The sequence below is a fragment of the Typopeltis vanoorti genome, chromosome 23 (genome assembly GCF_054136105.1).
Source record: "Typopeltis vanoorti isolate ZY-2024b chromosome 23, IOZ_Tvanoo_1.0, whole genome shotgun sequence".
Taxonomy (NCBI): domain Eukaryota; kingdom Metazoa; phylum Arthropoda; class Arachnida; order Uropygi; family Thelyphonidae; genus Typopeltis; species Typopeltis vanoorti.
Window position 1 is genome coordinate 76723746 of NC_143571.1, and position 17236 is coordinate 76740981.

The following is a 17236-nucleotide window of genomic DNA, read 5'->3' on the forward strand; positions in this document are numbered from 1 at the left end:
TAAAATCCAGTTTCTTCATCAATCTGGGTGCTGTTGTGTCCCAATTTATGATTTTTATTCTATCGAATAATTTCCGCTTATCTATGACATTTATGTTGTGTCCCATTTTATGATTTTTATCTTCTATCTAGTAATTTCCTCTTATCTATGCTCGAGATATCACCAAAATTTTTACTAATACTTAAGTTATTTCTCCCCTTAGTATCCTCCCTAATATTTGTATTATGCTGTGCCTTTTGGGACATTTAGTTTAAGATATTATATACAAAAACAAGGAGAAAGAACTAAAATATGTCTGAAAGTGAAACAATGTTGCAGTCGTGACACTTTATCTCGTTTCTTAACACATTAATTTCCCGCGTGATTAGGTTCGTATTTTTCAAGTGGTGCATTGGACAGCAATTTCAGACAACTGTTTTATCATTGAACAAAGGTTTATTAAAATCTTTAACATGGTACAATTCCATTTTTTGTTATTACTGAATTCAATGCTATACTAAATAGTGGCCCTTGCCTTAATGCATAGCATTACACATCTCTGCAAGGAGATATGCTTTGCATTATGGGAGATACTGAGATAGGAGTGATGAGAGCTTTCTCCAACTTTGCAACGAGCTTCCTGGTGTTGTACTACCTTACTCCAGTCCTGAAGATACTTTCAAGTGCAAACTTTGTTTGCTCACACTTGGATAAAGGATTAAACTAAACTTATTAAAGGCTGTGGGACTTGATAATATATTGCCACATATTCTGAAGGAATATGCCAGGGAGTTGACACCTGTCTTGACATATTTTTTTAATACGAGTCGTGCACTCGGTCAAGTCCCTAAGGAGTGGAAGGAGGGCAAGATTGTGCCACTTCATAAAGGGGATGATCGAACTCAAGCATCAAACTATAGGCCTATCTGTGTGTCAGGTGTTTTGGTTAAGTTGTTGAAGAAGCTTGTGAGAACTAGGATCCAGAGTTGGGTTGACAACAATGGTTTTATCTTTGATGGACAGCATGGATTAGCTAAAGGGAGGTCATGTTTTAGTAATCTACTTACTTATTACAATAAAGTGACTGCTTCCTTGGACAGAGGAGAAGGATACGCGGTAGCGGAGGACATTGACGTGTAGAAGTAGGGAGATTCTTGTTCTGTTGCATAAGATTTTGATTAGGCCACAAATGGACTTTTGTGCCCAGATTTGATCACCTAGTTTTCAGAAGGATGAAGAGATGTTGGAAAAGGGTCCAAAGGCGATTGACCTCTGGAATGTTGAGTATGAGGAAAGATTGAGATGTAATTTGAAGAGTCGTGTGGACAGGAGGAAGAGAGGAGTATGACAGAGACCTACAAGTTGGTAAGAGGTTGTTATAGGATCAATGCTGGAGAAGTTCTACAGAAAATAGTGGGAGATCAGGGGAGAACCAGAGGTCATCCCTGGGAACACAACTCTGCACAAAAATACCTACCTAGTGAGAGGTATTTTTGTGCAGAGTTGTGAATGATTGGAATGCCTTGCCTGAGAGTGTGGTGTCTGCAGGGAGTTTGAATGTGTTTGAGGCACGGTACGACGAGCTGTGTGTGTGTGATAAAAGGACCTCCCCGATGAGTCTTTGACTCTGTGAGGTCTTGGGGTAATAATAATAAGTTATTTCATGTACTTTAATAACTTATAAGTTACTATAAACTACCCCTCTTTTTTGCCTCTCGAACTTTGCAACCCTTACATTTTCATAGAGAGTATTCCACAGATCTGTCACAAGCTTGGTCACTCATCTCTGAATCCTCTGTGCCACCTCCTGATCCCCAATATCCCCAAATCTGTGCACAGTGATCAAGATGCAGCCAAATTATAATCTTATAAAGAGGAATAATAACCTTCTTATCTTTATTTGTTATGTATTTTCAACATTCATCTTTTGATCAATTTTACCAACTTTTACAATATGCCCTATGAAATTCAACTCTGTCTATCATTACTCTCAAAGTCCCTAGCCTCATCAATTTCCTGCAGTTCAGTACCATCAAATGTGATACATAGTAATCTTTTCAACCTGAAGTGCATAACATTACAGTTTGCAACATTAAACTGATAATCAGTATTGTTTGCCCACAATGCCAATTTATTCAAACCATCCTGTAGGATATCTACATAACCTTTATCAACTATGGCCCTCTCCAGTTTTGCATTATCAGCAAACAACTGAATATCCCCCTCCCTTAAGTCTTTCCCTATATCATTAATGTACAAATTAAGAATAGCAGCCCTGGTACAGAGCCTCGAAGTACTCCACTAGTTACCTTCACTGTTCTAGATTCTTCTGGAATGAGCATGACTAACGTAATAGCTTTCCATGCAGTATTCTGTCAAATGCTGCTATCACTATAATACGCTGAAAGTTTTTTCACTTGGTTATTCTATAAATTAAAGATGCCAAGAAATTATATTCTTGGTTTCATCCTTTATCCAAGTAAGCAAACAAAGTCTACGTGTGAAGTGACTTCACGACTGGGCTACTTGTAAATAGACACTAATGACTTCACATCGGTTGCCTTAGTCTCATACTTGGATAAAGGATGAAATCAAGAATATTTCTTGACATCTTTAATTTACACTCGATAATAAAATGTGAGTACAGCAAACCCTCGATTTAACAGACTCTGGATTTCATGGACAAAATTTCCAGTCCGTATGTCACGTGAAAATTAACACCCTGTTTAAGTTAAGGGATATTACATCCCATATCGTTTCTTAGCCGAATATAGTAGAAACCATATAAAGTTCGGCGATTCCAAGCGTAAGCAAATACCTGGATACTGCAGCAACTGACCCTTAAGGTAGTGCAAGCTGAGGCTCTTATTCGGCTAAAAAACGATATGGGATGTAATATCCCTTAACTTAAACAAGTTATATGTCGCCGAATTGAAGCCTTTGGCTCTTCATATATCTAATAATTTATTAGGTCTCTCATAATGTAGAACAGTAATACAGCTCCTAGGAGCTAAGTTCACATTATGGGTAAATATCAAGAATAGTGATCGGAGCTTGCTCCACCTTAGACATGAGTTGCCTCAGCTTGCACTACCTTAAGGGTCAGTTGCTGCAGTATCCAGGTATTTGCTTACGCTTGGAATCGCCGAACTTTATATAGTTTCTACTATATTCAGCACGAAACTCTGAGTTTCTTATTCGGCTAAGAAACAATATGGGATGTAATATCCTTTAACTTAAACAAGTTATATGTCGCCGAATTGAAGCCTTTGGCTCTTCATATATCTAATTAACACCCTGTTAATTTTAAAATGCTTTTAACCAAGATTTGCTTATAGTTAAATTAACAGGTTATTTTTTGTTATTAATTTCCTGTTATTTTTAACAAATTTTGGCAAATAGGCCATCATACGTTGGAAAAACACTGTAGTAATTTAACCGAAATAAATTTAGCCGAACATGTTTTATGAGTCACTGCTCATAAAACACATTTGACGTGCAGATTAGCACGTCATCACACCAATCGTGATGTAATTGGTCCGCGTGGCATGACTTTCTGCGGAAGTTTTAACGTGATTTATGTACATACGCATTTTGTAGACCTATTCAATATAAATTTAAAACTTTTCTGTGAAATTAAACTTTTCATAGATATAGTACTTAATTTTAATTACATAAAAAGTTTCTACATAAGTAAAAACATGCAAATTAGCTAATTTGTCAATTTTTTAACATACACATTTGGAAAATCTACTTTATTATATAACGGACTTTCGGATTTAACGGATACTCCCTTGCCCGAATTAGTCAGTTATATCTAGGTTTTACTGTAAATTACTAAAGGCAGGTCCTACCTTTTACAAAACTATGCTGCCCACCATTGAATATCATATTCCTATCCAATCATTCTGCATGCTTTAACCAACTTTTTAAATACATTAACCACCACAACTCCTGATATACTAAATGGTCTGTAATTCACTACTTCCTTGGAGCCATCTTTATGCAACGGAACTATCTTACCCAATTGCCACTCCCTTGGGACCAGAGCGGAGACTGAGATTAAACAACTTCATCACAGGCAGTATCAGTTCTCTTGCACAAGGGCTGATATACAGTCCAGTCCAAATGCTGTAGTCGCATTGATATTTTTCAGTATGCAGAGTACCTCCAGTTCGTCTATCTCAATTCTGACATCAATAATTGCAAAGTTGGTTCAGGAGCTTGTTCAAGGCTACAAAGGGAAAACATTTTTGAAAATTATGGAGACAACTACTGTGTTTGAATAAAAACTTTAGTTTAATATAACTAAAAACTACGGCCCTCTTTGCCCACGTACTACAGTCTGGTTACTTCATGTGGCAAAACAAATTTTACTTACAGAAAGAAGGTACAGCCATGGGCTCACCACTATCCCTCCCAATCGCCAACTTCTACATGGAAACCTTTGAGCAAAGGGCTCTTGATTCTGCCATGCTAAGACTGACAGCCTGGCTTAGATACGTTGACGACGTGTTCGCGATCTGGCCGCACGGGCGACAAACGCTAAACACATTCCTTAGCCACTTGAACAAACAACACGAACGCATACAATTTACCATCGAAATCGAAAATCAAAATTCGCTCCCGTTCCTAGACACACTAATCACACGTCTTCCTTCAGGCAGTCTATCCTTCACGGTCTACCGAAAACCGACACACACTGGCCAATAGATACATGCTAATTCATACCACCACCCATCACAAAAATATGGAGTCATTAACACCCTTAAAAACAGAGCTACAACAATTTGCTCTAACCAGCAAGCCCTGAAACAAGAACTAAAAATCATCAGCGACGCATTCATAAATAATGGCCATAACAAAAATACTATTAATAAAATACTCCATAAAACAACAACAAAAACAAATCTAGATTACACTAAAACCATAGCCATCCCATACATTAAAGGGTTATCAAAAAAAATCAACAGAATCCTACAACATTATAACTTCAATGCCACCTTTAAACCACCCACTAAACTTAAAACCATATTCAACTCCTCTAAGAATCCTCTCCTCCCATTAGCTCATCCTGGAGTCTATTGCATCCGCTGTACCTGTAACTTACCGTACATTGGTGAAACAGGACGGACAATCCCTATACGCAAAAAAGAACACATTAGGCACATTAAATATAACCATTATGGTGAAGCAGGCCTCTCAGACCACGTGCTCAACACCTTACACCAAATCAACTGGAAAAGCACCCGCTCTTTACACCACACAAAAACCTGGTATGAAAGGAAATTTAAGGAAGCCTGCAAAATCCTGATAAATCACCCAAATATCAACAACAAAGATGGCATGAAAATTCCAAGGATCTGGATGGCACACATTCAGCCTACCTAATATATAAGATCCAACATAAGTCAGGACGCTAGCCAATCTTCAGCTAGTATTAGAAACCATTCCATACCAACTGGCTGGAATGTACAAGTATAATCATGATGTTAATATATGTATATAGATAGATACTTGTTGCTGCGCCCAATGTATTTCTACAACCAACAGATAACAATAATAATAGGACTCTAGCGTTGATGTATAATTTTTTTTCCACCAGAGGTCAGGCCAACAATTGTAGCGGTTGGTCAGTATCTTTAACAAACCAGTTGGATTGTAGTGTAGCTTGTTTTCTGTGTATAGTTGTATGCTCCAGAAGATGACCTTGACATAAAGGTCGAAACATCGAATGTAGATTTTAGTTATATTAAACTAAAGTGTTTATTCAAACACGGTAGTTGTCTCCATAATTTTCAAAAATGCATTCGGATGATCATGTAAGCTTAAAAGAAAGAATTTTGAAATGCTTGGGGTATGTACAGGTTGGTCTAAAATTCTTCAATCACTGCAGAATTTATTGCTCTACCTTCATTTAGTGTGAAAGCTTGGAGGTAATCACTTTTAAAAACAATTTCCAAGTAATATATTCCAGAGCACCACCACATGGTTCTCAAACCACGTGGATGAAGAATGCTAACTAACGTGTTAAACATCATCATCAAATTCCTGCCACGTATCCTCAAGGGGTGTACAGGATATGATAGTACTACGTGGAAAATTTACATAATTACTAACTTCCTGTCTACAATTTTCCTCCAAATCAGTCTGTTACCTGTCAGGACTCTGATATTACCAGATCTTACCTTTCTATCTTCTAAGGTACTTTGAAGATTTGAAGCACTTCTTTTGCTAATCTTTCCTCTCCTATTCTGTTTAAGTAATGACCATACCGCATGAGATTAGCTCTTCTAACGCATTCCTGGATGCTGACAATGTCAAGTTCTTTCCTAATATCCTTGTTTTTAATATGATATTGCCATTGATGCCATCTGTTCATGCCCCTAATCTTTCTCAGGACTCTCATATCAAGTGTTTTATTTCTGAACCAGTTCTCAGATCCATAAGTTAAAATTGATTTGAACACTTTCTTGTATACAGCTAATTTAGTGTTTTAACTATTTTCTCACTTATTTTAAATAAATTTATTCAATCAACTTCCTACCATAGCAGCTTTGTTGATTCTGTTGTCTATTTCCATATTTAATTTACCATCTTCACTAAAAATCATGACTAAGTAGCTGAAATGTTTTACTTCTATAGGTTCTCCATTCAAATGCAGTTGATATTTTCAATGCTTCTGCCTTTTTTCGTTGTCTTTGCCCTTTGTCTTGTTATTGCTGACCTTCATACCATATCTATTACAACAGTTATTCATTTAGTCAGGAAATCTTGCAGACATCTAGCGGATTTATTTAGAAGTATTATAACATCGTCCATATAAAGCAAAGAGCTGACATTAACATCTCCAATTTTGATACCAGGTTTAATACCACTTTCCTTCATAATGTGATCCATATAGATAATGAATAACAGAGGAGATAATGTACATCCTTGTCTGACACCAGATTTAACCATCTTTCTGTTTTTCCATCAATTCTAACTGCTGACTCACAACTCAAATAAAGACTAAGTATTGCTTGATATAATGCCCCATCGACACCATATAACTGTAGCATTTTGATTAGCTTCTCTCCTGGCACCTTGTCATATGCCTTTTCCAGATCTACAAAACTTAAATACAGATCTTTCGTTATCTTCCCATGGTTTTTCAACTATTTGGCGAAAAGTGAAGATGTGATCCTGATGTGAGCCACCTCTATTCGGCCTGAATCCAGCTTGTTCTTCACCAAGCTTCTCTTCCACAATCCTTCTCAACCGTTTCTCATGTATATTTGCGTAAATCTTACGAGATACACTCAGTAGAGAAATACCTCTGCAATTCTCACATTCAGTTTTATTTCCCTTTTTATATATGGGTACTATGAGAGCTCAACTCCAATCATCTGGAATTCGTCACTCTGTCCAGGCCTTCTGAACTATGCAGCACAGCCACTGCAAGACTTTTATACCTCCATACTTGAGCATTTCTGGTCGAATATCATCTACTCCTGCTGCTTTTCCACATTTCAGACCTTTGATGGCTTTTTATACTTCAAGTATGGATATATGTATTCCTGATTGCATGCCTGTTGAGTGTTTTTTTACCACTGTGCTGTCACTGCTTGTTTCATTTAGCAATTTTTTGAAGTAATTACTTCATACTTCATGGATATCTTTTTCCCCAGTTTTCATGTCACCTTTATCATCTCTAATTCCTTTTACAGCACTCTTTCCTCCATTTCTGAGCTTCTTCAACAACCTCCAGAATATCTTGCCACCTTCTTGATATTTATTTTCTATGTTCTTACCAAAGTCTTCATGACTTTTGTTTAGCTAGTTTTACACACTGTTTAGCTTTCTTACATTTGTCTCTGTATTCTGTAAGAGTAAAAGCTGACTTATTTGCCAAGAACTTTTTGATATGCTTTCTTCTTTTCCTTCACTGCTTCTTTAACTTCCTGTATCCACCATGCAGTTAAGATTTTTCTATCCTTGCAGTCAACCTCACCACATACTTCTCTGGCTAAATCAATTAGTGTTTTATTCAGGGCTTGCCACTGAATCTCCAAGGTGTGGTTCCTGTTCTCCAACTCTTTCATTTTTTCTTGAACAATGTTTGCATATTTTAGTCTACAGCTCACATCTGAGAGCTGCTCGACTTTTAAACCTTGTTATTGCTGGCTTTCATTATATATACAAATAAAAATATTCATTTATTATTTACGTTTTACAAAAAGCAATAAAGACGTTTAAATATAATGCTTTTATTGTCATTTCAGATTCCTATTTGCTGAAGAATCTTCATGCACTAAACCAAATGTGCTGAAAGGAAACTACAATGTTTTGACTGCTGCTTAAATTCCACATGCATAAACTATATTCTGACTAGACATTCTACTTTCCATCTTTCTGTGCTAGATTCTTTTCTGCACTAACCTATCATATGGTTGCTGTAGGACACACACACACACACACACACACACACACACACACACACACTGCCAGCTGAAAATTCAAACTTTGCTTTGGCATGTGTGAATGTGTGTTTCAGCAGCTAATTTTTTTTTGCACAGTATACTCTCTTTGCAATTTATTTGTGTGCAAAATTTCAGGTGGGAGTTCGGGGGTCAACATAAGTTTATTGAAGCTTCCTTTAAAAAATGCTTTCAAAATTATGCTAATTTTTAATTGTCAAATGTATCTCAAAACTATGTTAAATTAATTAAGTCATTTTGTTTAGCAAAGCTTATTTTATATAGAGCTACTCCAACACAACCAAACCCTAAAGGCTACTTAAATCTAATAAATGTTAAAAAATTTACTTCAATTTTATTGAGTGAAAGAAATATTGACAGAGAGATATGCTTAAAAAGAAAAGATGAATCATTTTACAGACTATTCAGAATTTCAAAATGACTTGAAAGGAATTTTTAAAGTAAAAATAATCAGTAGAATAACGGAAATTTAATAATAAAGGAAGTGAAGAACCAAAAAAGTATGAAGAGATAAAAATAAGCTAGTAACATGGAATGAAAAGAACATGAACCAAAAAAGAGCAAAAAAGGAAATTTCAGGGATGGGTGAAAAGAATATGGATACTGTATGGGACTAATGATAGATATTGTGTGGATAGCTTGGATCTCTTGTGATGAGTCTTCAAACTGGAAGTGCTTGTACAATAGTAATATTAGAACAAAAAGACTAGGAATAACAAATTAATATTAATATGTGTGTGTGCGCACGCGCACGAACTGCTTGGAAAGATGTCACGAACACCCCCACAGGCAAGGCATATCTTGCCATGTAACAATTCAATGACCTATTTGTAGCAGATATATATTGGAGTAATATGATGCTCCCAAGTCAGTGCAACTATGATCAAGTGAAATGGCTGCAAGAAGAGAACTGACAGAAATTGAAAGAGACATTGTGCTAGAATGCCATGTTGCAGGCCTATCTGTTCAGAAAACTGTTGACAAATTGGTCCATCCCAGGCCAACAAGCAGTGATACCACATTGAAATGGAAGTGCAGGGAGTCAACTGCAAGTGCTACCCACATTGGATGACCTACCACACTCACCAAATGTGCCATAGGGTGCTATGAAGGATAATATGTAAAAACTGCCATTAGTTGGCTGAGGTTAACTGCAGAGTTCTGGACACTGACTGGAACATGAATCTTCACAAACACATTTGGAATGTGGCTCACAACATGCATTTCCATGATAGGACAACAATATACAAGTTCCACATTGCTCGATGCAATAAGCAGCATTATTTTCAGTGGTTGGTGCAAAGAGCATGTACAGTGGGACATGGAAGCTTGGAAAGCTGTGTTATTGAGCAACGAATCATGCTATAGCCATAACCAAACAGAGGGATGGGTGTGGCTGACACAAAATGAATGTCTCTTACCAGAGTGCATAACCCCAATTATGAAATTCAGAGGTGGCAGTGATGGTATGGTCATGTTTCCTTGTTTGGCCTTGGAACTCTATTTGTGGTGCCATGAACACAGAAATCTGAGTGGAATCTGAATGAACATTCTGGACAATGCAATGTTTTCTACTTTATGATGTTTCTAAAGAACTGATTATTGTCACTTTCAGCAAGATAATGCACCTTGTCATAAGGATACTGCTGTAACTGTATGGATTGTGGACATGAATGTCACCACATTTTTGTCTACAGAGCCCTGATCCCAAGCCTTTTGAACATCTGTGGGAAGAACTGGAGAATCGGGTGAGGTCAAGGGACATCCACTCACAACAGTTAAGGACCTCATTACATGTCACAGGAAGAATAGTCCAAAATTCTTATTGATTGCTATTATATCTTGTGGAAAGTATGCCCCATTGGATTGCTGCAGTCACAGTGAAAGGAGGTCCTACATCTTATTAAGGTGGGTGCCATGGCTATTTGTTCCTCATATTGGTTGGCTGAGTGGTTAGCATATCCACTCTCCAGCCAAAAAGGCTGCGGGTTCGAATCCTGCCATGGACATAATAAAATTAGTTTAATCCTTTATCCAAGTGTGAGCAAACAAGGTTTGCACCTGAAAGTATCTTCAGGACTGGGTTAAAGTGGTATAACACCAGGGCAACTCGTTGCAAAGGTGGAGCAAGCTACCAACACTCCTATCTCAGTATCTCCTATAATGCAAAACACATCTCCTTGTGGATATGTCTAATGTTATGCATTAAGGGAAGGGACACTACCCAGATTAGTTTCGACCTTTATTGAGGTCTCTTCAGTGGGAGCCAGGCCCAAGTAGAGATACCAAGCAGAAGCATTAGCAGGTCATCTCTACCTATAGGAGTTGCCAAATGGTGTGCCACCCACCTGCCATGGACATGAATGTTTATGATTGTCTGTGAAAATATTAGTGGTGGCAGTGGATGGTAGATGGTATTGGTGTAGTTGCGGTTCGTTGTAGTTGGTGGAGACAGAGAATTGTAGAGTAGTTTTCCTCTCTCAATGAGTCTTTGGACTCCCTGGAGGTGTCATGTAATAATAATACTATGGTGTCTATTGACTTCTTTCCAAAGCAGTGTGTATATATATATATATATATATATATATATATATATATATATATATATATATATATATATATATGTTATGATGTTATGAGAATTAAGCCAGAAAATCAATGATGTTCTGACTAAAAAATCCTTTAAGTAATTTAGAAGACTACAAAACAATTTCATCTTTCTTTTTAAGGATTTTTGGGCATATCTCAATATCAAATATTTCTTTCAAAAAATAAAATTTAATAAATAATATTCTTAACATTTAAGTTTTGTTAAACACTTGCAAAAAGAGCTTACATGAACCTCATGATCAAAAATTTTAAACTAATGAAGTCATACTTTATGGAACTGCGTGTAGAGTACATCAGAAACTTGAGCTGTCGAAAAAACTTTTCCAGCTAAAATTTTGGCCATCATATTGCCTAATGTAACCATTCCTTTTATGACCCTGAAAGGAAAAAACAGAAAAAATAAATAAATATGTAGATAATATTAGTATTTTATAATATAAAATAACACAGATCCTATTTCAAATGGTTTCAAAAAATTTCTGAATTTCTCCACATGCTGTTCTAACTACCAGTAAAAAAAATTAAATTCTTCTGACCTTATAACAGTTTATCTGTTTAAAATTGTAAAAGGGATAAGTATAATTTCTATATTATGTCACTAAATCAATTTCTCCCTTTTGGTTGTATATTTGGCTGCTTGAGACCATCCTTATATAAAGAAAAACAGGGAGGAAAAAAATGAAAAACCATACAATGCCAAAAATATGTATAGGGAAAATAAAAGGCATTGCATAATGAAAAATAGTCTATCCATTAAAACAAGGCACTGATAACTCTTACACATATTTTGTTAAGAATTTCAAATAAATCTCAGAAATGACTTCCTAGCTGAAGACAGAAACAAGACATTTAAGATAACAGCTTTTATATACAAGTCTTGTATATAGAAGCTGTTGTCTTCGTAAAAAAAATAAGGCTTGAATGTAATATGTATACTAAATTAAACTAATATGTACATCATATATATAAGATGGTATACAATGAATAGAGAACTTTGAGGGAGGCCTTTGTCCAGCAGTAAACAGAAAAATCGCTAAAATAGTGGCTGCAACTGTTGACAAAACGAGGGCAGCTGATTAAAATATGAATGAGTCAGAATACTACATAACTCACAAATAGGCATGTCACCACTCCTTAATGAGGAGTGTGTGTTTATGTTCCCTGCTTAGACTTGATCCCACAATTTGATTTTCGGGATTGATTTGATGGAACTTATTGGTCGCTTTTATTTCATGATGACTGCTGCTGAGCTAAAAGTTTGTATCTCATGATCTGCCAGTAATTAGTATATGGGACAGACAGATGCTTAAGAAACAAGTTTCACCATCTGCTATAGTATCTGTAGCTTTATTTCTCTTACTCTCAATGTGGAATCCAATAGAAGTATACATCCACTTGTAGCTTCTATAACCGAGAGAACATGTTGGATTCAAAAGTGCCCTGGATGTTTCTGCAGCTCAAGACATCTAATCCCCCCCATTAAAATATGCAATAAGGTCATCCTGAGAGATGAGATCTGCAGAAGGAGGTAAGTAGATGTAGCATACTCTTATAAGAGATCTGACAGAATCAAATGGTAACTGCCTCTATATTTATATTAAGTGGGACTGGCTGGAAGGAGGTATGGCTGCCCACAAAGATGGTGACTCCTCCATAGGTAAGTCCATCCCCATGGGCTTCAAGTATATTTTCTGCAAGCAAAAGTAGATTGGTTTATACTTTATTCTGCAAGAGAGCACTGATGTCATCACAGCTCTCTTGCAGAAGTATGAGAGCCTTAATGTTATTGATGTTTTGGTAGAATCCACAATAATTCCATCTTAGAAATGTTTTCATTATTTCTTTCTTGTGGTATCACCTGGCTTCCTATGGCCAAATTAAAGAACTTATTCAACTCTTCCAAAGATCCACTTCCTCCAGTGGCCCACCCTGGAGTATATCGTATTCAGTGTACCTGTAATTTGCTTAATATAGGTGAAACTGGATGCACTATTCCTATTCGAAAAAAGGAACATAAACGACACGTTAAATTTAATAACTATAGTAAATCTGGCCTTTCTGATCATGTCCTGAATACTCTACACAGAACTGACTGGAAAGGCACCTGTTCCTTACATGACACAAAAACTTGAATGCAAATTTAAAGAGGCCTGTGAAATTCTTATCAACCATCCTAACCTTAACAATAATGATTTAAAAACCCAACAACATGGATGGCCTATATTCTACTCACATAACCTTTTGTTCTAAGAGGTGGTGGAGAAGATCCAGAGACGAGTGACCAAGATGGTGGCAAGTCTGTGGAATGCTCCCTTTGAGAACAGACTGAAGGTGCAAGATTGATCAAAAAAATAATTTTTTCAATATATGATGAATAGGGAGAGATTACTATGGGTGTGTGTGTGGGGGGGGTATCATCCCCAGGAAGTTGTATGATAGCATAGTTAGTAAGATATCAGAAATAGATTTTTTGCTTGGAGAGAGGGGAATGATTGAAATGAATTCCCACCAGAGGTGAGTGCGAGTACTCTGAGAGTGAATGAGTCTAAGGAGAGGTATAATATAGTGTGAGTTTTCTGCAATGAGTCATCTGACTCCATGGAAGTGCCTATAATAATAATATCCATTTTCACAACTCAAATTTTATTTATATTTATTTTATAATAAAGGGCAAAAATTCTCAGAATTAAAACATATATAAAATAATCTGTTAGAATAGAGCAGGGGTGGCCAACTTGTGGCGCATTGCATGATTAGAAGTGGCGCGCTGAGAAAAATTTTAAAAAATTGTATACGATTTATATAAACACAATTAACCTACCACTGAATTCTAGAGTGTGCACTTATTATACTTGTCTGATCTTGAAGCAACAGGCACCGGCAAATGCTGACATGCGTCACCAGTTACTCAATCAGTTTACAGCTGACTCTCGTGTCATAACGTTTGATGAACTTCTGATTCGATGTGAGTGAACAATTCTGTGTTTTCGAACTTCATGTTTTTATTAACAGTTCTTTAAGTTTAAGATAAGATTTCTGTTTTCATGAAAGCTTAATATAGTTCTGTAAATTTAAAAATAAATGTTTTCATTTTGAACGCATATGTCAAGTTCTTGCTCTCTCCCCTAATTTGCTAATTACTGAAACCTGCAATTATTCAGTGTATTCGTATGTGTATGTTTTTATGTTTTTTATACAATATCTTTCCTTTTTATTTACGTATAGTAGGTTTATTCCTAAAATTTAACTGATCATCAGCAAAGCTTTCGTAATGAGGATGTTTGGGTTGTGTGTGTGATGGCCAGCTGATCGACTGTTTTATGGCAGGAAGCGATCTCTTATTTCATCATCATCATCATCAAATTCCTGCCATGTACCCTCAACGGGTGTACAGGATATGACAGTACTACATGAAAAAATTACAACATTACTAACTTCCTATCTACAATTTTCCACCAAATCAGTCTGTTACTTGTCAAGACTCCAACATTATCAGATCTTATATTTCTATTGTCTAAGGCACTTTGTACCGTATCAATCCACCTATATCTTGGTCATCCTCTAGGTCGTTTTCCTGCCACCCTGGCAGAGAACACTTGTTTTGCTAATCTTTCCTCTCCCATTCTATTTAAATGACCATACCACCTGAGATTAGTTCTGCTAACGCATTCCAGGATGCTGACAATGTCAAGTTCTTTCCTAATATCCTCATTTTTAATATGATATTGCCATTGATGCCATCTGTTCACGCCTCGAATCTTTCTCAGGACTCTCATATCTGCGGTCTCTAATCTTTGGTCAAGTGTTTTACTTCTGACCCAGCTCTCAGATCCATAAGTTAAAACTGGTTTGAACACTGTCTTGTATACAGCTAATTTAGTGTTCCGACTAATTTCTCTCTTACTCCATATGAATTTATTCAGTTGACTTCCCACCATACCAGCTTTGCTGATTCTGTTGTCTATTTCTATATTTAATTTACCATCTTCAGTAAAAATCGTGCCTAAGTAGTTGAAATGTTTTAATTGTTCCACAGGTTCTCCATTCACAACATAGTTGACATTTTCAATGATTCTGTCTATTTTCATTGTCTTTGTCTTTTTATTGCTGACCTTCATACCATATCTATTACAACAGCTATTCAATTTAGTCAGAGAATCTTGCAGACTTGTAGCGGATTTATTTAGAAGTATAACATCATCCGCATAAAGCAAAGAGCTGACATTAACATCTCCAATTTTGATATCAGGTTTAATACCACTTTCCTTCATAATGTGATCCATATAGATCATGAATAACAGAGGGGATAATGGACATCCTTGTCTCACACCAGATTTAACATTAAACCATCTTCCTGTACTTCCTTCAATTCTAACTGCTGACTCACAACTCAAATAAAGACTAAGTATTGCTTGATATAATGCGCCATTCACACCATATAACTGCAGCATATTGAATAGCTTCTCTCTCTCTTGGCACCTTGTCATATGCCTTTTCCAAATCGACAAAACTTAAATACAGATCTTTGTTATATTCCCAGGCTTTCTCGACTATTTGTCGTAAAGTGAAGATCTGATCATGACAGCCTCTATTTGGCCTGAATCCAGCTTGTTCTTCACCAAGCTTTTCTTCCACAATTCTTCTCAACCGTTTCTCAAGTATACTTGCATAGATCTTGCCAGGAACACTCAGTAGGGAAATACCTCTGTAATTCTCACATTCAGTTTTATTTCCCTTTTTATATATGGGTACTATGAGAGCTCTACTCCAATCATCGGGAATTTGTCCCTCTGTCCAGGCTTTCTGAACTATGCAGTGCAGCCACTGTAAGACTTTTATACCACCATACTTAAGCATTTCTGGTCGAATATCATCTACTCCTGCTGCCTTTCCACATTTCAAGCCTTTGATGGCTTTTTCTACTTCAAGTATGGATATGTATTCCTGACTGCATGCCTGGTCAGTGTTTTTTTATCACTGTGCTGTCATCACTGCTTGTTTCATTTAGCAGTTTTTCAAAGTAATTACTCCATACTTCAAGGATATCTTTTTCTCCTGTTTTCATGTCACCTTTATCATCTCTAACTCCTTTTACAGCACTCTTTCCTCCATTCCTAAGCTTCTTCAACAACCTCCAGAATATTTTGCCACCCTCTTGATATTTATTTTCTATATTCTTGCCAAAATCCTCCCATGACTTTTGTTTAGCTAGTTTTACACACTGTTTAGCTTTCTTACATTTGTCTCTGTATTCTGTAAGAGTAAAAGCTGACTTATTTGCCAGGAACGTTTGATATGCTTTCTTCTTTTCCTTCACTGCCTCTTTAACTTCCCGTGTCCACCAGGGAGTTCTGATTTTTTTATCCTTGCAGAAATCCTCACCACATGCCTCTCTGGCAGAATCTATCAATGTTTTCTTCAGAGTTTGCCACTGAATCTCCAAGGCTTGATTCCTGTTCTCAAACTCTTTCATTTTCTTTTCAATAATCTTTCTGTATTTTAGTCTACAGTTCACATCTGAGAGCTGCTCAACTTTTATTCGCTTTAAAACTTTCTTACAAGTTATTCTTTTCAATATGAAATTCAATTTTATCCTGCTCAAGACTAAATAGTAATCACTTCCAATTTCAAATCCTCTGTACACTCTGGTGTCCTGCACCAGGGAGAAAACATCACTACCAACAATAACATAGTCAATGAGACTTTTCTTATTCCTAGCCTCTTCTCTCCATGTGAATTTGTGCACATTTTTATGTTGGAACATGGTGTTAGTAATAACCAGTCCATGTCCTGAGCAGAAATCCAACAGATATTTGCCATTATTATTAGCTTTGCTCTTTTCACCAAATTTTCCCAAAATATTTTTGTATGTCTCACAATCATTTCCTACTCTGCTATTTAGATCCCCAACAAGGACCAACTTTTCCTTTTTCATTGTGTCAGTTGCTTTTTCTAAAGCGTCTCTTATTTCATTGGACATAATATATTATGAGAGAGAGACGAAAAATCTATGAAAAAAAAAAATATATATATATGATTTTTAAACTTATAGAACTGTATTAGGCCTTCATGAAAACAGGAATCTTATCTAAAACTTGTAGAACTGTTTTTGAATGTTCATAATGTTTAAAACGATAAAATAATTAAAATAAATTATTTAATAACAA

The 17236-nt window shown here is 36.3% G+C and overlaps 1 protein-coding gene across 6 annotated transcripts in view; it reads right to left on the bottom strand.

The window, feature by feature from the left end:
* The window catches only part of Cbs (Cystathionine beta-synthase), a 251449-nt gene that overhangs the window by 31405 nt on the left and 202808 nt on the right, over positions 1–17236 (bottom strand). For all 6 annotated transcript variants that reach the window (XM_090413161.1, XM_090413156.1, XM_090413160.1 and 3 more), the window contains exon 11: positions 11338–11446. In XM_090413161.1, coding sequence (XP_090269287.1) covers positions 11338–11446 — 109 coding nt within the window. The remainder of the gene's footprint in view (positions 1–11337; positions 11447–17236) is intronic.